The sequence below is a fragment of the Camelina sativa genome, chromosome 9, assembly GCF_000633955.1.
Source record: "Camelina sativa cultivar DH55 chromosome 9, Cs, whole genome shotgun sequence".
Classification (NCBI taxonomy): domain Eukaryota; kingdom Viridiplantae; phylum Streptophyta; class Magnoliopsida; order Brassicales; family Brassicaceae; genus Camelina; species Camelina sativa.
The window spans coordinates 24,777,993-24,803,325 of record NC_025693.1 but is presented as its reverse complement, the minus strand read 5'-3'; the positions used below and the strand labels follow the sequence as shown (position 1 = coordinate 24,803,325).

The 25,333-nt window shown below is 35.9% G+C and overlaps 7 protein-coding genes across 8 annotated transcripts in view; 3 read left to right on the top strand and 4 right to left on the bottom strand.

The window, feature by feature from the left end:
• LOC104712116 (TBC1 domain family member 10B) overlaps nt 1-3,333 on the top strand; it is an 8,118-nt gene extending 4,785 nt beyond the window's left edge. Inside the window, exons 7-18 of the mRNA XM_010428940.2 lie at nt 33-99; nt 192-243; nt 408-500; nt 651-734; nt 847-1,253; nt 1,405-1,466; nt 1,576-1,645; nt 1,914-1,994; nt 2,074-2,175; nt 2,432-2,556; nt 2,683-2,800; nt 2,927-3,333. Of these exons, the coding sequence (XP_010427242.1) occupies nt 33-99; nt 192-243; nt 408-500; nt 651-734; nt 847-1,253; nt 1,405-1,466; nt 1,576-1,645; nt 1,914-1,994; nt 2,074-2,175; nt 2,432-2,556; nt 2,683-2,800; nt 2,927-3,046 (1,381 nt within the window). The 3' untranslated portion in view covers nt 3,047-3,333. The remainder of the gene's footprint in view (nt 1-32; nt 100-191; nt 244-407; nt 501-650; nt 735-846; nt 1,254-1,404; nt 1,467-1,575; nt 1,646-1,913; nt 1,995-2,073; nt 2,176-2,431; nt 2,557-2,682; nt 2,801-2,926) is intronic.
• On the bottom strand, nt 3,425-5,781 carry LOC109124459 (phosphoribosylformylglycinamidine cyclo-ligase, chloroplastic-like). 2 transcript variants are annotated; one of them, XM_010428939.2, is made up of 10 exons: nt 5,676-5,775; nt 5,555-5,589; nt 5,110-5,454; nt 4,924-5,018; nt 4,710-4,811; nt 4,568-4,627; nt 4,310-4,482; nt 4,122-4,224; nt 3,885-4,043; nt 3,425-3,790 (listed from the first exon to the last, which is right to left on the bottom strand). In XM_010428939.2, exons 3-10 carry the CDS (start codon nt 5,450-5,452, stop codon nt 3,617-3,619), a joined length of 1,209 nt encoding a protein of 402 aa, XP_010427241.1. In that variant the 5' UTR covers nt 5,453-5,454; nt 5,555-5,589; nt 5,676-5,775; the 3' UTR covers nt 3,425-3,616. The 2 variants fall into 2 exon arrangements, with proteins under 2 accessions (XP_010427241.1, XP_010427240.1); XM_010428938.1 differs by lacking the exon at nt 5,555-5,589 and having other exon boundaries at nt 5,676-5,781.
• LOC104712114 (protein TONNEAU 1b-like) lies at nt 6,142-8,553 on the bottom strand. The gene is made up of 7 exons (XM_010428936.2): nt 8,235-8,553; nt 7,859-7,991; nt 7,506-7,594; nt 7,267-7,389; nt 6,757-6,881; nt 6,506-6,676; nt 6,142-6,385 (listed from the first exon to the last, which is right to left on the bottom strand). Exons 1-7 carry the CDS (start codon nt 8,319-8,321, stop codon nt 6,343-6,345), a joined length of 771 nt encoding a protein of 256 aa, XP_010427238.1. The 5' UTR covers nt 8,322-8,553; the 3' UTR covers nt 6,142-6,342.
• LOC104712113 (protein TONNEAU 1a) lies at nt 8,640-11,292 on the bottom strand. Its single transcript, XM_010428935.2, has 8 exons — nt 11,059-11,292; nt 10,638-10,770; nt 10,269-10,357; nt 10,020-10,142; nt 9,426-9,550; nt 9,289-9,314; nt 9,034-9,190; nt 8,640-8,927 (listed from the first exon to the last, which is right to left on the bottom strand). Exons 1-8 carry the CDS (start codon nt 11,143-11,145, stop codon nt 8,885-8,887), a joined length of 783 nt encoding a protein of 260 aa, XP_010427237.1. The 5' UTR covers nt 11,146-11,292; the 3' UTR covers nt 8,640-8,884.
• LOC104715675 (50S ribosomal protein 6, chloroplastic-like) lies at nt 11,466-12,096 on the top strand. Its single transcript, XM_010433066.2, has 2 exons — nt 11,466-11,477; nt 11,601-12,096. The coding sequence occupies exons 1-2, from the start codon at nt 11,466-11,468 to the stop codon at nt 11,994-11,996; spliced, it is 408 nt and encodes a 135-aa protein (XP_010431368.1). The 3' UTR covers nt 11,997-12,096.
• On the top strand, nt 18,990-22,470 carry LOC104712110 (AP2-like ethylene-responsive transcription factor SMZ). The gene is made up of 7 exons (XM_010428934.2): nt 18,990-19,575; nt 19,665-19,690; nt 20,374-20,404; nt 20,569-20,656; nt 20,756-20,904; nt 21,765-21,844; nt 22,087-22,470. The coding sequence occupies exons 1-7, from the start codon at nt 19,178-19,180 to the stop codon at nt 22,338-22,340; spliced, it is 1,026 nt and encodes a 341-aa protein (XP_010427236.1). The 5' UTR covers nt 18,990-19,177; the 3' UTR covers nt 22,341-22,470.
• The window catches only part of LOC104712108 (pentatricopeptide repeat-containing protein At3g54980, mitochondrial-like), a 4,389-nt gene continuing 1,689 nt past the window's right edge, over nt 22,634-25,333 (bottom strand). The window contains exon 2 of the mRNA XM_010428932.2: nt 22,634-25,184. Within this exon, the coding sequence (XP_010427234.1) occupies nt 23,391-25,184 (1,794 nt within the window). The 3' untranslated portion in view covers nt 22,634-23,390. The remainder of the gene's footprint in view (nt 25,185-25,333) is intronic.

Below are 25,333 nucleotides of genomic sequence, written 5' to 3'. Positions count from 1 at the left end.
GCCCCTTCTAATTAAATACTTATGATCTTCAGGGCACTGACAGGAATCATTGATGACTACTTCGATGGTTATTATTCAGAAGAAATGATAGAGTCTCAGGTGATAATATTAGTTGCCTGTTTATACATTTGCACAATTTTTTGGGCCAGACTGGTTATAGCATCATGACAAAATGTACCCTCATATCTCAGGTTGATCAACTAGTTCTGGAGGAGTTGGTTCGAGAAAGATTTCCTAAATTGGGTGAGTTCCTNACCTACAGTCATGGAACCCCCTTCTGAGAAGTTGACTGACAACTTTTTCAGGTTCTGTGGTTGAAGGCTGATCTCNAACAGGTTTTCTTGCTTCATCTTACAGATTGTTAACAGGAAGTAGTACTAAACTCTGCAATTTTTGTATGTCTACAGTTCATCATCTGGATTATCTTGGAGTGCAAGTGGCTTGGGTTACAGGGCCATGGTTTCTTTCCATCTTCATGAATATGCTTCCATGGGAAAGTGGTCAGGTTTTAGACATTGGAATTAAAGCTGTCTTGTTTGAGTAACTTGTAATTTAGGATGGAAGTCTGTTAAAATTTGAACATCTTTCTCTTTTAAGAATTGGGACTGAGAATCCATTGTCTTTCTAAATGTTCGTCTTCCTGATCGCAGTTCTTAGAGTCTGGGATGTGCTTCTCTTTGAAGGAACTCGTGTTATGCTTTTCAGAACAGCACTCGCATTGATGGAACTATATGGTACTTGATAAAACTGGTGGTCTTTCAATTTAAGTGATATGTTTTGCGGACCTTCTAAACGGATCGGCGTCATCATTGAGACTGCTCTAACTTATGCTTTAACTCACCTCAGGTCCTGCATTAGTTACAACGAAGGACGCTGGAGACGCTGTTACTTTGCTACAATCACTGACTGGATCAACATTTGATAGTAGCCAGCTCGTTTTAACTGCTTGCATGGGTTACCAAAATGTCCATGAAATTAGATTGCAGGAATTACGAAGCAAGCATAGGCCAGCTGTGATAGCTTCACTTGAGGAAAGATCGAAGGGACTTCAAGCTTGGAGGGATTCTAAGGGTCTTGCCTCCAAATTATATAATTTCAAGCAAGACCCAAAATCTGTGTTGGTAGATAGCAAACCCTCATTGGCAAATGGGAGTTTGTCTCGATCTGAATCAGGATCAAGTAATGCAGATGAACAGTTAGTTAGCCTGACTGGGGATGGGGAGGTAGATTCTGTTCAAGATCTTCAAGCGCAGGTAATTTTTTGTCCTTCCTATTGGATTGTAGATGCTTCCCTGAGTACACTTGAATGCCAGATAATTATATCTGGTGAAAAGATCACTTGTTCACTTGAATACCTACAGTCATGAAACCCCCTTCTAAGAAGTTGACTGACAACTTTTTCAGGTTCTGTGGTTGAAGGCTGATCTCTGCAAGTTGCTTGAGGACAAACGATCAGCTCTACTTAGGTTAGGTTCTTTTCTCAATAATAATTGGACACAAAACGGTAGAAATTTTATCTCTCTCCTTATTCTTCCTCAATATGTAACGTCTCCCAATCTTCCTATTTTTTGGTAGGGCTGAAGAGTTGGAGATAGCACTCATGGAGATAGTTAAGGAAGACAACCGGCGTCAACTGAGTGCCAAGGTATTCTCATAAAGCTTACCACTTGACAATTAATTTTCCAGTTAAGCTATAAGCTCGCATTATGTTACTTGTCTCCATGGTCTGAATACAAAGACTACCTTCGCCCTCACTTTTACCATCATTGCTTTCCCTTCTCTCATTTCTTCTCCTGCTGGTTCCTCATCTCTCATCTCTGTGCTGATCCAGTTTTGAGGGCTTATTGGTGCTTAGTTAGTTTTAAGATGGTCTTGAGATGTGAAATGCTGCTTGTCATGAATGTGAACTTCAGGTCGAACAGTTAGAGCAAGAGATGGCCGAAGTTCAGAGACTCCTCTCTGATAAGCAGGAACAAGAAGGTGCAATGCTACAGGTTCGCATTTGGATGATCAATCTGTTTTTCTTTTCGTTATAGCTGAGACAAGTTCTGAGATTAATTGATACTTATGAAGGTCTTGATGCGGGTGGAGCAAGAACAGAAGGTGACAGAAGATGCACGAAGATTTGCTGAGCAGGATGCAGAAGCACAGAGATATGCTGCTCAAGTCTTGCAGGTAAAACGTTTGCACTGACTCATACTATCACAAATGTGGCTAGGCTATTTAGTAGGAGTAGGTCGTTACTCGCCTTCCATGGAGTAGAGTTACACATTATTTTAGGAAATGTAATCTCTGTATATCCTGTATTTAACACTTGTCTGTTTGTTTTCAGAGCTGCATGTTTCAAATACTACTTTATTTCCTCTTCCTTTTTTGTATCCTCCTGTTTAATCTTTGATCTTCTCTGTAACGAATATGATAAATGGTCTAGGAAAAATATGAGGAAGCTGTTGCTGCACTTGCTGAAATGGAGAAGAGGGCAGTGATGGCAGAGTCCATGCTCGAGGCGACTTTGCAGTATCAATCTGGCCAACTCAAAGCACAACCTTCACCACGGTGTGTCCTTTTTACCTGAGACAACTCAAACACACAAATTGTCTACATAACTATAACACGACGCGTATTGACTAATGACTTTCCCGTTTGTACACTGACTTGGGTATACATATGTTACCGATACAGGCAAGTGAACCAAGATTCGTCTGTCAAAAATATCAATGATAATTCACCTGAACCTCCTCCAAGCAGGATCAGTTTGCTAGCACGTCCATTTGGGCTAGGGTGGCGCGACAAGAACAAGGTAAGTCTTCTTCTTACACAGAACATATCTAGAGACGGCGTCAATTAAGAAACACCTAGAAATTAAAACCAAATAGTCTCTCCCTCTTTATGCATGATCATATATGAACTGACCCGCAATTTGCAGAACACAACACCTGAAAAAACTCCGGAGCATGTTAATGACGAGAAGCCATCATCAACAGAGGGAAAAGAGACTAATACTGAACCAACAGAGCCTAAGGTCCAAGACATTTCATTGGTATAATCAACCTTGAAGCTCTCTTTTCCACTTACATCGTCAAACGTTAGTTGCTATATCATCCTCCGTGACCGTGTAGTCGCAAATAGCTTCTCAGTTCTCAGTCACCCTTTTTTCATATTTCCGGATTGGAGTTTTGGACATAAGTTTTAAATATATTCATTTGTTGTTTGTGGTATGCTATAATTATATTCATTCTAAGATGGGATACATACAACAAGACATGAATGGTGTATAGTTCATTAATCTGTAAACTAGCAAGTATTCGGTTTATAATATATGAATTCCCACAACTTCTTTTTTCTGCGACAATTAACCTTCACTCATACCAACTAGGCAATACTTTATATTTTATAAAAAGTTTAACCATAATTTCCTTCAACATGAGCTTTAAACTCATACCAATTACATTGGTTATGTTATTATAAAATTAGAACGACGTTCTCAAAAATGCCTCATCTCATGGTTTGTAACCTCATTAAACCGTACACAATTACTCAATTCTTAAAGAACTGTGGGAAACAAAAACTTCAAGAACACAGAAAAAGAAAAAAGAAAAAAAGTACACGCAGCATTCTACTGATAGGTTACGCCTTCACCGTTTATAACCTCTCCTACGCGATAGGCGACATAGTCCCCATTCTTGGCTTCTTGTAGTATTCGCGAAGCTGCCTCTGGACTAACCACCAAAACCATCCCTATTCCCAGATTAAACGTTCGTCTCATCTCACTGTCTTCTATCCTCCCAGACTATATAACAAACCAGAAAACAATCAAACATTCTGATGTATAAAACATAATCTTTCTGTTCTGAGGTATTTATGATTCTCTCCTCATTCATTACCTGTTGGATCCATTTGAACAAAGGTGGAAGTTCCCAAGCATCGGTGTGAATAACAGCACCCAAACCATCAGGGAAGACTCGGGGAATGTTGTCTGTGAAACCTCCACCTGTAATATGAGCTATCCCCTTCACTCCTCCTCTACTGATTATGTCAAGTACCTGTGAAAAGCAGAGAGAAGGAGTTATAGAATTGCTACAAAATGTCATGATGAAATTTCTGTAGACAAGAAAACCAACCTGTTTTACATATATGACAGTAGGTGCCATTAGAGCTTCACCAAGGGTAGTTGATCCACCTGGAAGCGCATCATTCAACGAAAGATTGCTTCGAGCCAACACCCTGGAACAATTGGGATGCCAATGGAATGTGGTTAAGAGGCGTGAAATTATAAGACTATAAAACGTCCAGTATCGCTAACTTTTACCTTCTTACTAAAGAGAAACCATTGGAATGAACGCCACTAGACGGGAGGCCAATAAGAACATCTCCAGCAACAATGTTTTTTCCGTTGATAAGAGAAGTTTTCTTTACTCTGCCTACAGCAAACCCACTGAGATCGTACTCGCCCTCTGCATAAAAGTCAGGCATCTCTGCAGTCTAAAAACAACCAAAACAAAATCATGAAAAGATGAGTAAACTACATTGTCAGAACCTGCAATTGAGTTTAACTGTAAACACATACCTCTCCCCCTAAGAGAGCACAGTCCGATTGCCGACAACCTTCAACAATCCCTTTAATGACCTGGAAACAAATAATCATACATCAATATCAAGTCCTAAAGCAAGCTCAAAGTAAAGATTAAAAGAGATGAAACATATGGTACCTTTTCTGCAAGGTCTACATCAAGACGACTAGTAGCAAAGTAATCTAGGAAAAACATAGGCTTTGCACCAGAAGTAATAATATCATTCACACTCATCGCAACCTATAACAACAACAAAAACAACAAAGCAAAACCATGAAGTCTTGTTTGGGGACTCAGCATAAATAAATAAAGCCACAAACACAAACACACACACAAAAGACTATATCTTTACCAAGTCGATTCCAATGGTGTCATGAATTCCAGTTTCAAATGCCAATTTCAATTTAGTCCCTACACCATCCGTACCAGCTACGAGAAACTCATCACCTGCTCAAACAAACCCTAAACACTTTATTCATCAGAAGAATACAAAAAGTTTCAACATTCAGGTGAAAGTTTGCAGTTTTAATAACTATACCATATGGGAAGAGACCACCGAATCCTCCTATTCCAGGAGCCATCTTTGCGATTCGTTTAACAAGCTCAGCCCCAGCATCGATATCAACACCAGAATCTTTGTAAGTGAGACTATCAGATTCATCATCATCTTTCTTCGACATGGATTCATCATCTTTCATGGATTCATCATCTTTCTTCGACATGGATAAAACACGAGAAACCTTAGTCCTTGCTCTCGTCGTCTGAGTGAAGCTGACGGAGAGAGGTCTTAGTGATGACACAGAGGAGAAACGGTAACGATTGAGAGTGTTGTGAAGAGACGAAAAGCAGGAAGAAGAAGACTGCAAAATCTGAGCTTCCATGACTTCAAACAGTAGCAAATACAATAAGAGAGAGGTAGAGAGCAGTAAATTATCAAAAGGCTAAAACTTTTCAAGCGAATAAAGATTTAAGCAAGAGCATACAGAGAGAGCCAATGGCGAGTATGTAGCTCGAGAGACTGAACAAGCGGAACTAAGCAAATTAATAGAAGAGAAAAAATCAACAAAAAGGTTGAAAAAAGCAAAAAAGCTAGTTCTGACTTACCGGTGAGAGAGAGAGAGACTGAGAATTGAGGCGACGCCGGAGAATGTGACTGACTTGAGAAGAGGAAAGCAGAACAACAAATAAGAATGCTTTAAAACCCTAACAACAACACCCCCTGTTCCTTGTTTTTTTCTCCTTATTTTTTTTTAACAAAAATAAATTAGAGCAATCAAATAGAAATTATCATTTTAAAAATATAATTTAAATAGTTAATGAAAAATGCTAATAGTATATTTTTAACTTGGATTGCCAATATATATATATATATTATTTTTTGATCAAATCCAAACAAATATTTATTTCAGACTATTTTTTCTTTAAATTATGACAAAAGTAAAATTTGATAATTTTTGTGTCAATTTTGCGTTTGTTGCACAGAAAAAGGTTTAGATTAAGGGCTTAAGTGTACTTAATTCTACCATCTTCATAGATCATCTTCATAGATAAGGTTTAGAAGACGATAGCATTTGGCTGGAAATTATATCCATAAATCTTACTTTTTCCAAAAGCTTTCTCAAACCATTTCTTTCTTTTGCTCAGACAAAACACGACAAACAAAAAGCTAAAGAAACCAGTTGCAAACATTGAAAACCATACACACACACATACAATATATATAAACGTACTACTACTAATTCACAAGCTGAAATTTTAACGAAAGCCTTGATCAATCTTTCCCTTCTTCTTCACTTGTTCCATCCCCCACATTCCTGAACCACAACCAAAACACCAATGGGATCAGATTATCACGACTTGCTTTTCAGTTCAATCTTGGATTTGATCCAACTTGTACGGTATATATGAATATAAGAAGAGTCTTGGAAGCTTACCTCCAAGATGATGTTAGGTTCCGAGTTTTCCTGTCGAGCTGGAGATTTTCCAGTGCCGTCGAAGCTCTCGTCACTTCTTCCGGCACATCTTCACTGTCGTTTCTCCAATTGTATTCGTCTTTTCTGTACCCTGAGGTAGCGGTTCCCGATGCTTGAGATGCAGAAACCGGCCTGCCCATTTTAATCAAGCATGCCACACTCATAAGCAGCATGAAAGATTAAACATCTTTGAACATTGAGTTTGGAGTTACCTTCGTTGAGGAGGTAAGCTATCAGAAGCAGATGATCTCCGAGGAGGATTTCTTGAGTCCAGGCTTGATGAAGACTCCGTTTCAGACTCTCTCCTTGAGTTACCACCCTTGACCTGCGTCATGTTCTGAAGAAAAATTCATTTAAGAAAAATGTTGATCACTAAATCTCAAAAGTATACAGCTGACAAATTAATCCTTGGATGTGACAAGAACTTGAGGCTTAAAATTCACTGAACTCGTTATTTAAATCTCTGAAAATTTCTAATCTCGAGTAAGACACTTTATTTACTTGGTATAACTGTGAGGTCGTAAGTACAATATAACAAGAATTTATCTTATTTGGTATTTAGGTCATCTTCACTTAGAGAATAGGAAATGAAAACACTAATGCCCAGAAATCACGTAACATAGCTGGACTATTGTAATTTGTAAGAAGTATGGTTGTAAAACAGAGAAAAGAAAGCTAAAGGTATTCTTCAAACAACTTCAGAGTGAAAACAGAAGAAATACCTCGAACTTCAAGAATCCTTCAAGAACATCCAGAAGAAGCGGTCTGCTATCTCCATTTCTGTTGAGCTCATAAACGCTGTTGCTACTAAAGTCACGTACCTCAGACTTCCAAGAATCTTTTGCCTGTGCATAGGTTTTCAGGCAGAATGCAGATCACAACATCAGTTAGAAAGTTCATCTTTCAATCTACTTTTAAGTAAGACTAGAAAAAATCAAAGAAAATGAAATATATTGATTACCGAATTGCATTCTGGTTGATAAACTTTGAGGGTGTGATTAAGTTGCGCCCAGTCCAAATATTCACAAATCAATGCAGATAACAACCTGCCTGCATTTGAACATTCATAAAGTGATCAAGACGACCTACTTCAACAGCACAAAAACCTCAATATTCACATTGCCTATACATAGAAGCAAGCTAAGCTTTGGTCTTAAGTCTCTTAACACAATTTCACCCGAACAAGAAAAAGGAAACACATTTCTTAACAAGCCAAATAGTTAGTTATAAAGTATCAAGAAAGACATCCAAATCAAGACTTTGCCATTTAGAACCAAACAAACCATTCAAAGAGAGATATAGGCAAAAAGAAACCTGAAGGAGAAGCATGAAGCTGCCTTGCACGATCATTACAGCTTCCCAACAAAGCTGGAGGTAATCCTTCATTGTTCTCTATCACTCTATCCTCTTCTTCAATTGCCTCAAACACACTCGCACGGAGCTCAGCCTATAGAGACACAAAATTTTCACAAAGACTCAATTTCAAAATATGATTAAAAGATGGAGAATTCAGATCCATAAGTAAACTAAGATCATCGAGAATATGTCAAATACATTAGATCCACTAAGCAAAGATCTCGAAGCACGCGCGAACCCTAAAAATTAAAAAGCTAATTTTTTTCTCTGGGAAAATTTGAAGTATTCCGAACAATGTATGGGCAAAGGAAGAAAAAGGAATGAAATTTGGTACCCGGATCTTAGCGAGAACACCTTTCCTCTCAAGGGTTCGAGTGACCAAGGTTTTGAGATCCATCATCTCTCTTGTATAAGCGTCCATTGTATCGTTTCCCACAGCCAAAATTTGATTCGAAGGTCAGAATCAAAATTAACAACAGATCCCTCCTGCTGGGTGCAATCGGAGTTTTGGTCACTGGAGAATTTGAAAATTGCCGTTCGGAGAGAAGCGTCGCGATGGTTCAGCCAGAGTGGCTTTCTCAGTTATACTTTAGTTTTAAACTTTAAACGAAGAAGATGAGAGAGAAAAAGAAGAAGAAGAAGAAGAAGAAGAAGATATTCAAAAATACTAACACACACAAAAAAAATCAAAACAATTGGATTTAGAAAAAAAAAAAAAATGAGTTTTGATCCTAATGAAGATTGTGAACATTACAACTTTAAATATTGTTCTGTGTTTAATGACATTCAGAAGGAAACATTACTACTAACTGTTTCATTCATTTTTAGGGACAACCAAAGTTCTTAAGGAGACAGATGTTCAGCAGCGTAAACATAAAGAAGCTAATGAAAACGACGTTGCAAATAACGAACATACATATATCACGTACACACACCATTATCTAATCCAGCAGCTGAACTTTTTTTTGTCCAAATACCCTAAACTCAATCCCTCCCTTCTTCTTCATTTGTTCCATCCCTCACATTCCTACAACACAACACAAGCAAACCCGATGGATCAGATTCACCCCACAACTTGTTTCTCATTTCAGTCTGGTATTTTCAATTCATGTTTAAGAGTCTTGAAAGCTTACCTCCAAGACGATGTTAAGTTCCGAGTTTTCCTATCGAGCTGAAGATTTTCTAGCGCCGCCGAAGCTCTCATTACCTCTTCATGCGCATCTTGATTACCGTGTCTCCAATTGAATTCGTCTTTTCTGTACCCTGAAGTAGACAACCCGCCTCTTCTATCTGAAACATCTTATTCAATTTATTTGTTATCAAAAAAATCATGAAACATACACATTTTTAACCAATACTTCAAGGAAAATAGGGAAATGATGGCTAACCTGATGCTTGCGATGAAGCAACCGGCCTGCGATTATTTAAGATACGTAAATCGATCATGTCAGACTCGTAAGCAACATTGAATGGTAAAAAAATAAAACTTTGGTTTGGCAAAGCATGGTGTTGGAGATAGGTGTACCTTCGTTGAGGAGGTAAGTTATCAGAAGCAGATGATCTGCGAGGAGGATTTCTAGACTCAAGGCTTGATGACGACTCTGTTTCTGACTCTCTCCTTGAACTACCACCCGTGCCCTGCGTCATGCTCTGAAAAAAAATCATTACAAAAATTGTTGATCACCAAACCTGACGAGAATATAGCAAAAGACTGATGATAATGGATTTACGGTAAGAGAATGGAAACATTAATCCTTGGAGGTAAAGAGAACTCGAGGCTTGCAATTTGCTAAACTTGTTTCTCAAATCTCTGAAGAATTCTCATCTCGACTACCACACTTTCTTTTCTTGGAAAAGTGTGAAGTAGCGAGTACAAAGTACCAAGATTTTATGTACGTTGGTGTTTATAAAGCTTCAGGTCAACCAACTAGCATTGGTCATCTACACTTATAGTACAAAAACAGAAAACACTACAACATCACATACTACATACAGGTGGACAATTTGTTTGAAGTATGGTAGTAAAGCTTGTAAACCAAGAGAAAAAGTTATAGACAGTAATATTCAGTTTTCCACTTGGCTGCAGACATATTCACAGGGGAAGAAAAGAAAGAAGTACCTCGAACTTCAAGAATCCTTCAAGAACATCTAAAAGGAGCGGTCCACTATCTCCATTTCTGTTGAGCTCAAAACCATTGCTGCTACTAAAGTCGCGTAACTCAGACTTCCACGAATCTTTTGGCTTTGCATAGGGTTTTCAGGCAGAAGGCAAATCACCAGATAAATGAGAAAAGCTCATCCACAATCTTCTTAACTAAACGAAATACATATTAAAAAAAAAAATCAAAGAAGGGATTATATTTATTACCAAATTGCTTTCTGGTTGATAAACTTTGAGTGTGTGATTTAGTTGTGCCCAGTCCAAGTATTCACAAATCAACGCAGATAGTAACCTGCCTGCAATCCAACATGTTAAAAGGTGATCAAAATGTCCTACTTAACTGCACAAAACCTCAACGTCCATAGTGTTTAGCAATAGGAGAAAGCAAAGTTTCGTTTTTCATGATACGATTTCGCCCGACTAGAAAGGGGTCACATTTTGAACAAGCCAATAGTTATCGAGTAGTAACAAAGCATGGCAGGCTTGTGAAAAAAACAAAATTTTCCAAGACAAGATCCAAAGGATAAAAGTGAAAATGAGATATAAGCAAAACTTGTGAATACAAATAAAAAGAACCTGAAGGAGAAGCATGAAGCTGCCTTGCACGATCATTGCAGCTACCCAACAAAGCTGGAGGCAGTCCTTCATTGTTCTCTATCACTCTATCCTCTTCTTCAATTGCCTCAAACACACTCGCACGGAGCTCAGCCTACACAAGCAACTTAAACTCTCAGCATAAGTATAGAAACAGAAGAAAAAAACAACTTTTCAATACATTAACTCTACAACGTAATTGGGATTTTCACATGGAAAGTATCAAGATTCCTAGAAAACAAAATCGAACATTTCGATCTGAAAAAGCAAGGAACCCTAGAAAACAAAATAGAGTAATGTAGTCGTGTCTCTCCCCACAAATCTCAGCGAAATTTGAATGTGACTCGATAATGTAATGCACAGAACAAGAGAGGAGAAAAGAAAAAGGAATGAAATTTGGTACCCGGATCTTAGCGAGAACACCTTTCTTCTCAAGGGTTCGAGTGACTAAGGTCTTGAGATCCATCATCTCTCTGGTGTAATCGTCCATCGTTGCCAAACACCCAAAAATTGAATCGAAAAGGGTAAGAAAATTAGGGTTTCTGATGTAAAAATTGGATTTTGCAAAATTGGGGGTTTCGGCAAATCTGAAGATTTGGCCAGTCCCGTCCCGGAGACCAGAAAGAAAGAAAGACGTTGAAACAAAAAAAAAAAAAAAAAAAAAAAAAAANTTTTGTTTTCAAATGTTCCCCCCAAAGATCGATAGTTTCCACTCTCATCCTACATTTAATTTTTTGTAATTTTGCCCCTCAATCAATGTAGGAAATTTTAATTTTTTTTTTTTTGGAACTAAGAGCATGTACAACAGTGATGACTTGGACCGTCCTTCGTTTTTTTCTGATTTTAATTTAATTCAAAAAGGTCCAATATCGAAGAAACGCTTCTTATTTTAGGACGTTTTTCGTCTGTCCACTTCGCCACGTGCTCTATTGTGATTGGGTGTAGAATTTCTCTAGGATTAAACGAAAAAATTTTTGGCTTCTTTCTTTTCTCTCGACGGCGATACACATCTTTGGCACCGGAATCGTCACTGTCGCTGCTGCTTCTCCGGTTCTCCGCCAATTCCAAGTTCCGAAATTGGGAAATGGAGGAGGTGGAGGATTAGGGATGCTGATTGAGTGTTCATCAAGGCCGCAGAAGAAACCGACTGCGCATCACAGGAAGTCGAGGCCGAAGAAGACTCAGCCTTGGGACGTTAAGAGAAAGCCTACTGTTTGTGCTCCTCTTCCTCCTCTCCCGGCGGAATGGACTCCGTTCACTCTTGCTTCTGATGACGGTGGTGCCGCCGCTGTTGCTGCTGCTGCTTCTCCTGCCGGAGAATTGGTTTCTGGCGCTGCCTAGTTGGTTTGAGTTTATCTGCTGGTTCGGTTGTATTCTAGTTTGAGAGCTTTTGCTGTTGTTTGTTTCTGTTAATGTGTTTTCAGTTTTCTGATGTCTGTTTCGTCTTATGGGATTTGTGTTTGGCTGTTGAATCAAAATTTTAGAAACTAAGGCCAAAAGGAATTGTAGAAACTAAGGTAGAATCTGGATTGAGTTTGATCTTGAGGGTCAAAATAGTTTCAAGGACAACCAATGCCAAGTAGAGAAAAAGCACAGTGTGAAAGTTATCTTTCATACTGATTGCACTGATTGCAGAAATGTGGCTCTCGTCATTCATGGTCATCATCTATGTTTTTGCGTAAGATCTTTGGGTTTTTGTTTTGTTTTTCTGGTTAGTTCTGTATTTAGCAATTATTGTTGAATGATAAGCCTAAGTGGTAGCTATTCCAGCTCTCATATAAAAACGTAGGAGATTTAGTATTTGGTTTTCAAGTGTTTGATATTGACTGTATTTGCAGGTATGGTCCATTCTGGATTTAGTATTTCGTTGCAGCGTCTATCGGGACATTTGGAACTATGATATCATTCTGGATATGCACCACTTTTATAGATGTGTTTTACCTCAGGTTGGTGAATATAAGCTTAGGATCAAACATCTTTGTTAAGAGCTTGCTAGTTCTAGATTTACAGTATTCATTTTTGTGTATGTGCAGAGTGTAGTTTGGAGGTTCTTGCAAAGTTCAAATGGGTCGGATGTATTGGCTACAAAGCAGGCCTTGCTTTTCATTGTTTTGGTTCAGTATATACCTAATGAGCCCCTTGGTGATTTCATTTCATATAGAAATCGCTTAGAATGGTTTCTAGTGAATACAATTACTCTGATTCTCTTTGTTGACTACTGACTGATAGATGGCTCTTATGTGTCTTCCAAGTTCAAACAGTTTGCTTTTGCTTCAGATGTTGTTGTGATTGTCTTTTGCTGCTGAAACAAATTCTTACAGATGCATATGAAAGTTTCCTTGTGACCATGTAGGAGTGAATGGGTCTGAAAGTTTCATTACTGGAGGAACCGTCTTGATCGTGTTGATATGGTTTTTGCTTTGGTTCGGATTGGTTAAACTGAATTGTACACTCTTTTTTTGACTAAATCGTGACTGTCATTATGCTATTGCAGAAGCTTAACGAAAAGCTGAGTAAATTGGAGAGGAAGAATTTTAAAGACGGCTCTACCATAAAAGTAGTTGTTGTTGGCTGCGGTTATGCAGGAGTAGAATTGGCTGCTACCATATCAGAGAGACTGCAAGATCGTGGAATAGTGCAGTCCATAAACGTATCAAAGAATATACTAACATCAGCCCCTAATGGGAACAGGGAGGCGGCTATGAAGGTACACTTTCATTACAATTGCATCCTCCATTTGACTAGACAGAGTAAAAAGATGGTAATAGTATCCTTTGGATTGTGGTTAGGTCCTTATGTCGAGAAAAGTTCAGTTACTCTTTGGATATCTTGTTAAATCCATAAAGAGAGCAAGCGACTCAGAAGAAGATGAAGGATATTTGTTAGAGCTTCAGCCTGCAGAAAGAGGATTAGAGAGTCAAACTATTGATTCTTCTTCTTTAAGAGACTCGAATGGAAAGCTTCTTCCTACACCAAGCAATGCTCAAGCAACAAAACATTCACACCAAGCAATGCTCAAGCAACAAAACATTCACACCAAGCAATATCAAAGCAACAAAACATTCATACCAAACAATATCAAAGCAACAAAATATTCACAAGTTATTTCTTCTTTTCTTTTCCTTTGATGTTTTCATTTTCATGTTTTATGTTTTATGTTTTCTACTTTTAATGTCTTAATTGTATGTTTTTGTTTTTCAACATTAAATAATTAATATTTTAAACTTTAAAAATATTATTATTTTATTTGGGGGACCAAATACAAATAGACACCAATGCTCATACTAGATAAGAACCTTTCAAAATAATACTATTATAATTGGGGGACCAAAAACGAAGGACAACCAATGCCCATGGTCAATAGGACGCCAAGTTCACATTTTGAGATCTACCTACTTCAGAGTTGACAAAAGAAAAAAAAAAAAAAATCAAAGATGACAAATTGACAACGTAACACATTTGCATTAATGCGAGATGACTTTTAAAAAAAAAGTTGGAAGTTTGGTCCAATATTGCCAAAGCATATGAAAAAAGAAGAGAATGTTTTGGAACTGTTTTATCCGGAATCGCGCCGGGTTATGGTAGAGGACTTGCTAGCTACTTTTCTAGCTAGGCTCCTAGTTTTTGAGCATGACTGTACCAACCACCACATACTGATATAGGAACCTTTAGAAAACCGATTGAGCAAATAAGCATAATGTCCACTCTCGCAAGTTGGGTCGTTGCAAAGGTCAGAGAAGGGCAATCACTCGCTTGTCGTTGAGGTTTGTATGTAACTATGGTAACTTTAGTGTTAATCAAATATAATGGACTATGTAGCTTAGTTGATTTAACAATAACAAATGAATTAGTTACATACAATCTAAGGAATACGATCAAAAACATATAAATAGATATCAAAGAAATCGATATAAATACAAAATTATTATATCAGAATTCTATAAAGATACATTACGAAATATGAACGTCTCTGGCATATGTTTAAAAAAAATTATATTAATCAAGACACTCTTCGACAACTGTGTTATCCAATCGAGCATATCATCCCCTTTAAAACTGTCCTCACATGGTGGCATGACTTCAAAGTTCAAAGCATAATGATCAACGAACTAAAGACGAAAATAAATTTTTATACCAACATTAAAAATTATACGGAAGAGTATAAAGATACTCAACAACAAAACATTAGTTTAAATTCTGATCCTGAATTTCTCGATTATTAATATAGAAATGTTAGAAATCAAATTCAATACCCAAAAATGTTATGAGTCAAAAAAACCAATATGGAAATGTGTTGCGTCAAAAAATATACAGATATTTGTGATATATGAATTGTGTATGCATGTATAATGTAAATGTACATGTGTATATGAAGTGTGTACTGTATGTATGTGGATGTATTTATAATCCGATTAAATTTATTCAGTTGTTTCTTGATACTAAATTGCACCAAAATGTAAAAATAGCACCATAATATTTGTTCTGGATATAAACCATACCATCACCTAATTTAATTCTCTTTCTTTATTCACCTAATTTGACTAATTCTATTCTGATTTTCTCTTTTCCATTTTTATGTTGTGTCTCGCATAGTCACATACTGTCCCTATAGCTAAAGAAGGGAAGAGTCGAGAACTGAACAAACACTAAAAGACTGAACAAGAGTTAAAAGACTTAAAGACTCAGTTAAGACTTGAGAGCACATGTTTATTTCGAGAGGGGCATTATCGTCACTTCAAGAGAAACAACTTGAGGGCTGAGCTCTTTTATTAATCAGCTTCTTTGCCTTTTTCGGAAACGAGGAGGGGAAGCCACCACGTCATCCAAAACTGTTCCGATCACATCATCTATTCATCATATGTGCATCAAACATTAAACCGAAAAATGCTAAAACCAAATTTTTTTTTTTTTTAATATATTTTATTTTTAAAGATTGAGAAGTGAGAACAGCAACAACAACAACGAAATTTATGGAAAAAAAAAGAACCCAAGCAATCATCAAAGAATATGGTTGAATGCTCAATTATTAAATTTTATATATAACGTGCTTCATGCGTTTCCACTCGTTTCTCTATCGCCCTTTTCAATAGAACTGTTGTACCAACCAGCGAGCGTCATATTTATTAGTCTGAGCAACCCCTTCTCTCTCCCTCACATACTTTGTAAAACACTATTACAATCGATCATGTGTTTACCAGAGATGTTAATAGTTCATAACCCTATATATATGATTCTACAAAGACTGCAGCCATCCTAATTCGTTTTTCAAAAGTCGTAAGCTTAGCTTTAATATAAGAAGACTTCAACAAAAAATTTAGTCAAAATTCTGGGTCCGATCGAGTTTGTAAGCAATATAATAAACCCCTATAAACTAGAATTGTGTTGTTTAGCTGAAGAAATTATAAACACAAGTGCACAAGCACAAGGTTAACAAAGGGATTAACCTCCTCAGTAGTAATATATAATCAAAGCAGTTAAAAATCAATGGTTGGTTAAGGATGACATAGCTGATACAATCATTAAAAGAAGTTATAGCAGTCGAATCAAGTATAGGCTTGAGTATAAAATTTTGAAGTGTAGATGACTTCAAAATAAATTATAACAGTGAACTATATAAATGATTAATGTCATCACGTTATTGTGCACTGCAAGTTATAAATAATGTTACAAAAAAAAAGGTTAGGTTTCTTTTACCTATTGGGGAACTACAAGGAATAGAGAGAGATATCTTTAGTCTTACCAAATAAGGAAAGGCCAGATTCCTTAAAAATCTAAATTTCTTAGATAAACTGACGGCTGGGATTTGAGAACCAGACTTATCATCAAATCTATCATATTGTAAAGATTTGGAGTTTGATTAGTGAGAGTGGTTGAATAATATGACAATTGACGTAACGCCACTGTCGTCCGTCTGTCTCCATTAAGGTTTCTCTCTCTCTCTCTCTTATTATTATCACTCTACTGCTCTCAATACATAAAGAAATAGTAGTTGGCATATTGGACCCATCCTTGGTTTGGGCCCTAAACGTGTAAACATCACACCCTCTCTCTCTCTCTTATTCTTTTATTCATTGACCATTACATATATCATTTTTTTTTATTGTATAGTTTATGTTGTGGTCTAGATTATCTTCCTGTTCCTCCAATTATTTGTAATTGAAGATCCATTCCACTACGGAAGAGAGAAACAAAAAAAATAAAAAATCGTGAGGAGGATAGTTAAAATATCTGTAATGATTTATTTGCTTACCATCCATTTTAAAATTCCTTTTCCTATAACTTTTATAGGATTTAACAAAAGAAATTAAATTTACAATAAGAAAGTATCAACTCTTTCTTTAGTGTTTCGTAAGCCTTTCTAAAACACTTGTAGTGATAAAAATATATATCTCTTTCATTATATATATATATATGAAAGAGATATAGTTACCACTATAAAGAGATATGTTCATACAAAGAAATAAGAACAAAGAAATAAGAATACATAATGTTTCAAAATATGACATATGTTGAAATAAACTTATAATGACACGGTAGAGAAGCTCATACACGAAAAGAGATCCACAAACAGTTGGAGAAGATATAAGATGAAATGCAATCGAGTTGTCCTTCATGTAGATCAACCATATAAGCTAAATCTTCAACTCTCACGAAATCTCAATCAAGATTTAGCTTATTTTTTTCCTTTTTTTACCCCAAGGACAACCCTTTTCCATTTAAATGAAATATTACGAAAACTTAGAGAGGCCGGCAGACTAAAAAAAAATAAAGGATTGTCCTGATTCGTTTAATGACGACGCACAGAGAAACAAAATCACATGTGATTGCATTTCACACGTTGAAGATATCTAAGTATACCAAAAAAAATCCCTGACCGTTAGATTGTTTTCATATCTTGGCACGTTTGGAATCACACGAGGGACCTATCAATAATTGTTGTCGCTATATGCCATATGATATTTTATTATTACAACATAAACTTTTTTAAAAAAAGTTCTTGTAGCAAAAAACTAATTAATGTTGATGAATTGTGTTTCATATATTTTTGTAATAAAATAACTGCTTAAATCAGATAATACAATCATTATACTAGTATTTCACTAACACCAACATGTTAAAATAAAATTACAAGTTCAGATGTAGTAATATTGAAAATGATTTTATGATGTTAGTCATATTGTATATACTTCATCATTAGTTTACATTTTTTCCAAATTCAAGTCCAATCATGTATAGATCTTATTAACTATGGAAGAAAGAAAAAACAAGTAATTATCAAAGAATAAGGAAAGTTTCCTAATCAAGAACTAATTTTCTTTATTTGTTGATACTAATAGTATGTCCTAAGCACTAAACAAAGAGGAGGTGGAACAACAACCGCATAATTCATCATGATTCCTCAAAACGTTGTCGTCAAAACTCTATTACCGACTACCAAACATATCTATAACAAACATAGTATCATCGATATACAATACCTGTTATAGCTGTCTATTTATGTTAGTAATTAATGAAAAATTGTACAATTATTAAGATTTGTTAATTCTCAATATTGCTACTAGGAATGTTGAAAATTTCAGATATTGACTTTTTTTATTTCTTTATAATTGACGGAGCTATCTTAATTTCATTGATATTTTGTTTCTCGACTCTACCTATATATCGTCTTTAATAACGTACACTTGTCAATTAATAAGAAAATTATAATCTTATGTATTTAGACAATACTACATTCGAGCATGCATTAACAATGTCTTCGGCAATTAAACTATAAATTATAATGGTTGGATATTTTTTTTTGTTCAGAAAAGTATAGAAACTACTATTTAACCAATCAGAATAAAATACGTTCTTTAAGGTTTGACTTTTGGTTAAATTATTATTAGAAACAACATTTATAAATGTTTTCATAAACTCTTGCTGATGTTATCAATTTTCTTAATCTTGTTGATGACTCCATCAAAAGATGTAAAACTAGATAAATATAATCAAGCACCATGAGGTCTTTTACCTAGTAGAAAGCTAGAAAGATAGTACTGGTGCTTGAAATTAGGTCGAGTTCATTAAAAGGAAGATAAAGTTCATTCAACAGATTATTTTTGTTTTTTACATCGTACTAACGCGTTGTGTTTACGACATCAAAGAAAGTGTAAATAAAACTCATCGTACAACCCTCTCTACGGCTCCCATATTTAATTAACCAAAAGAAAACTAATATATAGGACAAAATAATATTTATTCGATACATCGTCAAGGCAAGTACAATTATATAATTTTTAAAAAAAAAAAAAAAAAAAGTTGAAAAAGGCAAATAAAGGGCAAGTGTATCCAATGCAACCTTCACAATGAACACGTCCCACGTTCTTTTTTCTTCCCTCTTTTAGAAGTCTCTCTCTCTCTCTCTCACATTTTGCCACTTATCTTCTCTCTCTCTCTCTCTCTCTCTCTCTCCCTCTCTATCTCTCTTCTCGCCGGAAAAAAAAAGAAGGACGCTGTTTGTAGCTAGCTACTAAGACTCGATCATGTTGGATCTTAACCTTAAAATATTTTCTTCCTATGATGCGGATCAAGATCGTAAAGTACCATTCATGAACTCAACCACCGGTGAAGAAGAATCTAACTCCTCCTCCACCACAGATTCTGCAGCCGGAGATGCTTTCATCACTTTTGGAATTCTCAAACGTGACGATGACGTCACTCCTCCTCCTCCTAAAGAAACAGGAGATCTCTTTCCAGTGGCTGATGCTCGTCGGAGTATTGAATTCTCAGTCGAGGACAGTCACTGGTTGAATCTGTCTTCTTTACAAAGGAATACACAAAAAGTGTTGAAGAAGAGCAGAAGAGGACCAAGGTCTCGAAGCTCCCAATATCGTGGCGTCACTTTTTACCGTCGCACCGGTCGTTGGGAATCTCATATTTGGTAAACAATAAAAATTAAATTTTGTTTATTTTCATTATTATTGCTATATTTATCTCTAATTTTGGTTTTGGGATTTGATGAATTTGTAGGGATTGTGGAAAGCAAGTTTATTTGGGTAAGTATAGAGCAGATTTTTTTTATAAAAATTATTGGGTCGTGACTACCTTTTTTTAATTACGTGTGTGTATGTCTATTTATAGTCATAAATAATGAATCTATCATATTTTTGTGATACATTTGATTTGTAGATTTGGTCTGACAAAGTCTGTTAACAAGTACCGCTAAAAAAGTTTTTTTTTTTTCCTTTTTTGTTAACTATCTATTTTTTTCTTCTTTAAGAGATGAATAGCGTTAAATAAAATAAAAAAAAAAGAGATGTATCTTTTTTTATTCTGTAAAAGACAAAACATAATAGACTATNCTTTTTTTTTTTAATTATTGTGTCGTGACAATTTTTTTTAGTTACGTGTGTGTATGTCTATTTATAGTCATAAAAAAATGAATCTATCATATTTTTGTGATAAATTTGATTTGTAGATTTTGTCTGACAAAATCTGTTAACAAGTACCGCTAAAAAAGTTTTTTTTTTTTTTTTTTTTTTTTTGTCAACTATCTATTTTTTCTTCTTTAAGAGATTTATCTTTTTTATTCTGTAAAAGACAAAACATAATAGACTATTACAGCTCATGACATATGTTTGTTTGATACTTCTCTGTCGTTCACGTTTGATTGAACACATTTTGCTGATTAATGATCTAACTTTTTTTTCCTTTCACTTATTTTTTGTCGTTGTAACAGGCGGATTTGATACTGCCTACGCAGCAGCAAGGTAAAACAAAACTCTATATACATTAGACTTAATTAATTTCGTTACTTTATTCGTCATTTTCATTAGTGTAATTTTGTCAACATATACACATTAGAGTTTGTTGAAGACAATAAAGAAATATGAATTTGACTTATTAATAAGTGAACATATATAATATATACCAGGGCGTACGACCGAGCTGCTATCAAATTCCGTGGTCTCGATGCAGACATCAATTTCGTCGTGGATGATTACAGGCATGACATCGATAAGGTTAAACCATAATTAATACGTTATATATGAAGATGGGTTATTTCTATTTATATTATATGAAAAATGTATGGATCTAACTAATCTATAAATGACGTATAGATGAAGAATTTAAATAAGGTGGAGTTCGTGCAAACACTTAGGCGAGAGAGTGCGAGTTTCGGAAGAGGAAGTTCCAAATACAAAGGCTTGGCTCTTCAGAAATGCACCCAGTTCAAAACTCATGATCAGATTCATCTCTTTCAAAACAGGTACCATTTTATACTCTCTTTAATCCGAATTCTTGATATTTCGTTACACACGTAATCTTACTTATGGGAAATGATCCTTAACAAGTTTAAAGTACGTAGTGATAGTTGTCTGAGTACTTGAATAAAATATATGGTAGAAATATTCATACTTTCTGATATATATGGCCTAATTCTACTATTTACAATCTACCTCATGGAAAATATAGTTCACTTCACCTATATACATTATTGAATTTATGTTTTATTCCATTGATTCATCTAGTGCTTTATACCATTCAAAGCCTAACCTTTACTTTTTGGAAAAAAATAATGTTGTCCTACATAAATTCAAACTTGCTTAGAAAAGTTACAACAAACCTAAGAATATTAATTTCTATATACTGAAAGAGAATTTATAAGAAAGAATATTTTTTTATTCAATTCAATCACATATGACCACATTAATATATGTTTGGTTTAAATATGATTCTTAATTAGAATTACTTAAAATACAATAATTATACAGAAAAAAATAAAATAGTCATACAATGACTCCAAACTAAAATAAATAAAAAAACCTCGAGAAGGTACACATTTTTTCTACCCAAATTTATTTTCGAATTCAATGGTAATTTTCAAAAACTTTTAATATTATCCCCCTCAAATTAATACCAAGCCAAAGTTACTTTTGTTTCGATTATTTTTTACCTTCTTATCTGCAAACTTGATTTTTTTTTTTTTTCGAAGTTGATAGTCAAAAAAGACCATATATATATAGTCCGTTTAAAGAGTTTGGTTTCTTTTATGAACCAAGAGTTAGTGACTTAGTGTAATGTTGTGAGTAACTTGGAAATTGTTATACGTGTGTAAACAAATCACAGAGGATGGGATGCAGCAGCAATAAAATACAATGAGTTGGGAAAGGGAGATGGAGCCATGAAGTTTGGTGCCCATATTAAAGGTAATTGATAAATGTGGGTCACAATGTAAATACATATGTTTATTATAAGACTGGTTCATTAATTGAAGCAAATAGAGTTCACTACCATAAATTTCACATTTACTTTTGATATGATAAAGCAAAAAACCGTAAAATTTTAGCATCCTCTCTTTAAGCTACTAGTTACTTAGTTAGTTATCAACATCGATCTTCAACTTATCCATTAACATTGTCTTTTTTTTTGTTTCTTTTTTCTTTTTTAGGGAATGCTCACAATGATCTTGAACTAAGTCTTGGAATTTCGTCGTCATCTGAAAATATGAAGTTGACAACGGGCGATTACTACAAGGGTATCAATTGGTCCACGATGGGTTTGTTCGGTAAGCAATCATCGATATATTTACCCATGACGACGGCGACCATGAAACCTTTGAAGACAGTTGCAGCATCATCAGGATTCCCTTATATCAGCATGACCACTTCCTCTTCCTCCATGTCCACTTGTTTTGATCCATAGGATCGATCCATCTACTACACTCTTTTTAACTATAATAATTTTTTTTTTCTATCTCATTATATTGTATATCGACCATAAATTTGATTCTTTCCCTAATGAGTGAGAAGTATTGGAAGTGTTTGTTCTCTAACTTCAAGTGAAATTATATACCAAACTTGGTTATTATCATCAAGAAGAATTTGCACATAGACAAAAGATGAAAACGATATTTCTAGTGATGTTGTTTTTCTTGACAAGGTGAACTTTATTCAAAAAAAATATCGTGACTAGCTATTTCGTATTATAACTTAGTTCGCAATACACGTACAAGCAAGCTTTTGATATTAATTTAATCTGCTATGGTTTGCTCAAAAATAGAGCAATTTAGTTCCAGAACCACAAGGTCAATCTTATAGGGGACTAAATCACCAAGCTATAAATTGAAAACCCCAAAACCATTTTTAAAGCTGATCTCAGAAGCAGGCTAGAGAGAGACAGACAAATAGAAAGACTATCCGAATCTTGTAACTTAAACGGTTTAGATAACTAACACCTCGCAGGCTTAGCATTGTCTTTATTCTCACTCATCTCCTCCTATACTTGTGTCAGTTGCAGGTTGATCCTTTCTGGGTTTTGAATCTGGAAGAAGGCTACGCGTTTTCCTGTTCCAGTTCACATCGAGCAGCCTTACTCGAGCAGACAATATGCTAGGAGAATCATATGAAGAGTTTGATAAAAGACTCAAGTCAGTGCACTGGTTCATCACTCGCCAACATTAGATATGCTTCATAAGACCTTCAAAAAACTGCAACCTCGTTTACATGACGAAATAAAGATGCTCAGTATAAGAAAGAATACGTCAGTATTTTATAAAACTGACAAAAACAGAAGGCTCTTCTTAGTTTCTTTACATTAAGTGTTTAAAAGTCTCCCTCTTTCATGAATAACATCCATACTAAAACCGTGCAGATTGAAATAGTGCACACCTTAAGTTGTCAGACTAACGGGTCTCACGGAAAGCCAAAGCTAACTCTAACTCATCAGTCAATAACGTGGCACGGTTTCGCCAGACTACAAACTTGCTGCACGCGTAGGTTGAAATTTTCCGACTTGCCCACTAACTAGAATATCAAATGTAGCACCATCGGGTAGAATACCCTTGTCAAGCATCTCATCGTGAAGTTTAAAAGCCTCATCGAGATTTCCTTCTCTGTAATGTCCTGCAATCACCGTGTTGTAGATAAGAACATTTGGAGTCACATTATTCTTCTTCATCTCCTCAAACATCTTAACCACTTTCACAAACTGTCCCTTCTTGCTAAGACCGTTTACAATGACTGTGTACATGATTTCATCAGGGACAATACCCACCGCCTGCATTTCTGTGTACAAATCAGAGGCGAGGATCAAATCTCCTTCTTTCAACAATCCATCAATCAGTGTTGTATATGTACTAAGATCACATCGTACACCGTCTTTCAACATTTTCTTGTACAAATCAAGCGCAGCTGCCATGTTCCCCAGGTTACGATATCCAGATATCAAGCTGTTGTAAACAGGTTGGCTTGGTCTCAATCCTTCTTCAGTGAGTTCAGAGAAAAGAGCAGATGCGCCTTCCATGTTACTCTTTTTGCAGAACCCATCGATAAGAGCACCATAAGCTGTGATATCGAGTTTAACACCTTTGTTCTTCATTTCGTCTCTCATTTCCAATGCTTGATCCATTCTGTTATTTTTGCATAACCCATTCATCAAGATGGTATAAGTAACGACGTCTGGAGAAACACCATTGCCACACATCTCCTTGTAAGCTGCAACCGCAGAATCCATTTCACCCTCTTTGATTAATCCATCTATAATGCTGTTGTAACTCATGCAACTAACACAAAACCGTTTTTCTTCGATCATATTTGCCAACACTTCTCTTGCTTTGGATGTCTGACCAACTTTGCACAAACCACTGATAATTGTTTGGCATACGACCCCGTTGACTTCATTACTGGAAGAAGTCATTTGATTGATGATTTCCAAAGCGTTCTCTTCATCATGATTCTTGAAACATCCATCAATCAGAATGGAATACGTGTAGTTATTCGGCTTTAGACCCTTTTCCAGCACATTCGAAAAAACAGTACGAGCCAAGTCCATGTCTTTTTTTCTGCAATGGGCAAGCATCACGTTATTGTAAGAAACTACATCTGGTTCAAGACCTCTAGTTTCCATCTTCCTCAATAACTCTGTGGCTTTGTCTATCTTACCTTGCTTGCATAACCAAGATAATATACTGTTACATATGAACACATTTGCAAGACCGGTTTCAAAAGACTCGTCAAAGAGTTTCAGTGCCTCTTCCTCTTTCTGGCCTTTCAAACACCCATGGATTATCGCGTGGACATGAAAGACAGAAGGAGTAAGACCTAGACCTTCCATTTTCTTGTAAAACTCAACCGCCTTTTCCATTTCCCCGTTCTTACTACACCACTCTATCAGAACCGAAAACGTAACCATGTTTGGAGAGGGGCCTTCCTTTTCCATCTGATGAAACAATTCCAAAGCACTACACGAGTCATTGATCTTGCAGTACCCCGTGATCAGACTCGTTGCAGCAACTACATTCATCGGTATCCCATCACTCACCATCTCATCCTTAATTCTAACTGCCTCCTTCATGTTACCTTGCTTCACGGAAGCCACAATCACAGAAGTATACGTTTGCTGCGAAGGGACACACAACGTTTTCTCCTTCATCTCCCTCAATAAACTCTTAGCCATATCCAAATTGAGCGTCTTGCAACAAGCCTGAACAGCAAGACTATACAGTAAATCATCCGGTTCTGCTCCTCTCTCGATAGCTCTACTAAAAGCCTCCAAAGCTTCCTCAGGCTTCTCTTCTCTCAAACTAGCTCGCATTAACAACTGCGTTGTGCAATTATCACCGTCAACACCAACGGCAACCATTCTACTATAGAGTTCCTTAGCTTCAGCTATCGAATTCCTTTGAACTAAAGCACTCA

Coding starts and splice junctions, on each gene's coding strand:
- LOC109124459 (XM_010428938.1), bottom strand. CDS start 5,452: ATGGAAGCTCAGATTTTGCAGTCTTCTTCTTCCTGCTTTTCGTCTCTT. Junction 5,019..5,109: donor CGGTGGTCTCTTCCCATATG/GTATAGTTATTA, acceptor TTGTTTGAGCAG/GTGATGAGTTTCTCGTAGCT. Junction 3,791..3,884: donor TGTTCAAATGGATCCAACAG/GTAATGAATGAG, acceptor TTTGTTATATAG/TCTGGGAGGATAGAAGACAG.
- LOC104712113 (XM_010428935.2), bottom strand. CDS start 11,145: ATGGACGATTACACCAGAGAGATGATGGATCTCAAGACCTTAGTCACT. Junction 10,143..10,268: donor ATCAACCAGAAAGCAATTTG/GTAATAAATATA, acceptor CCCTATGCAAAG/CCAAAAGATTCGTGGAAGTC. Junction 9,551..10,019: donor AAGGATTCTTGAAGTTCGAG/GTACTTCTTTCT, acceptor ATTTTTTTTCAG/AGCATGACGCAGGGCACGGG.
- LOC104712114 (XM_010428936.2), bottom strand. CDS start 8,321: ATGGACGCTTATACAAGAGAGATGATGGATCTCAAAACCTTGGTCACT. Junction 6,882..7,266: donor AAGGATTCTTGAAGTTCGAG/GTATTTCTTCTG, acceptor ATTTTTCTTCAG/AACATGACGCAGGTCAAGGG. Junction 6,386..6,505: donor AACCTAACATCATCTTGGAG/GTAAGCTTCCAA, acceptor GTTGTGGTTCAG/GAATGTGGGGGATGGAACAA.
- LOC104712110 (XM_010428934.2), top strand. CDS start 19,178: ATGTTGGATCTTAACCTTAAAATATTTTCTTCCTATGATGCGGATCAA. Junction 19,576..19,664: donor CGTTGGGAATCTCATATTTG/GTAAACAATAAA, acceptor ATGAATTTGTAG/GGATTGTGGAAAGCAAGTTT. Junction 20,405..20,568: donor ACTGCCTACGCAGCAGCAAG/GTAAAACAAAAC, acceptor AATATATACCAG/GGCGTACGACCGAGCTGCTA.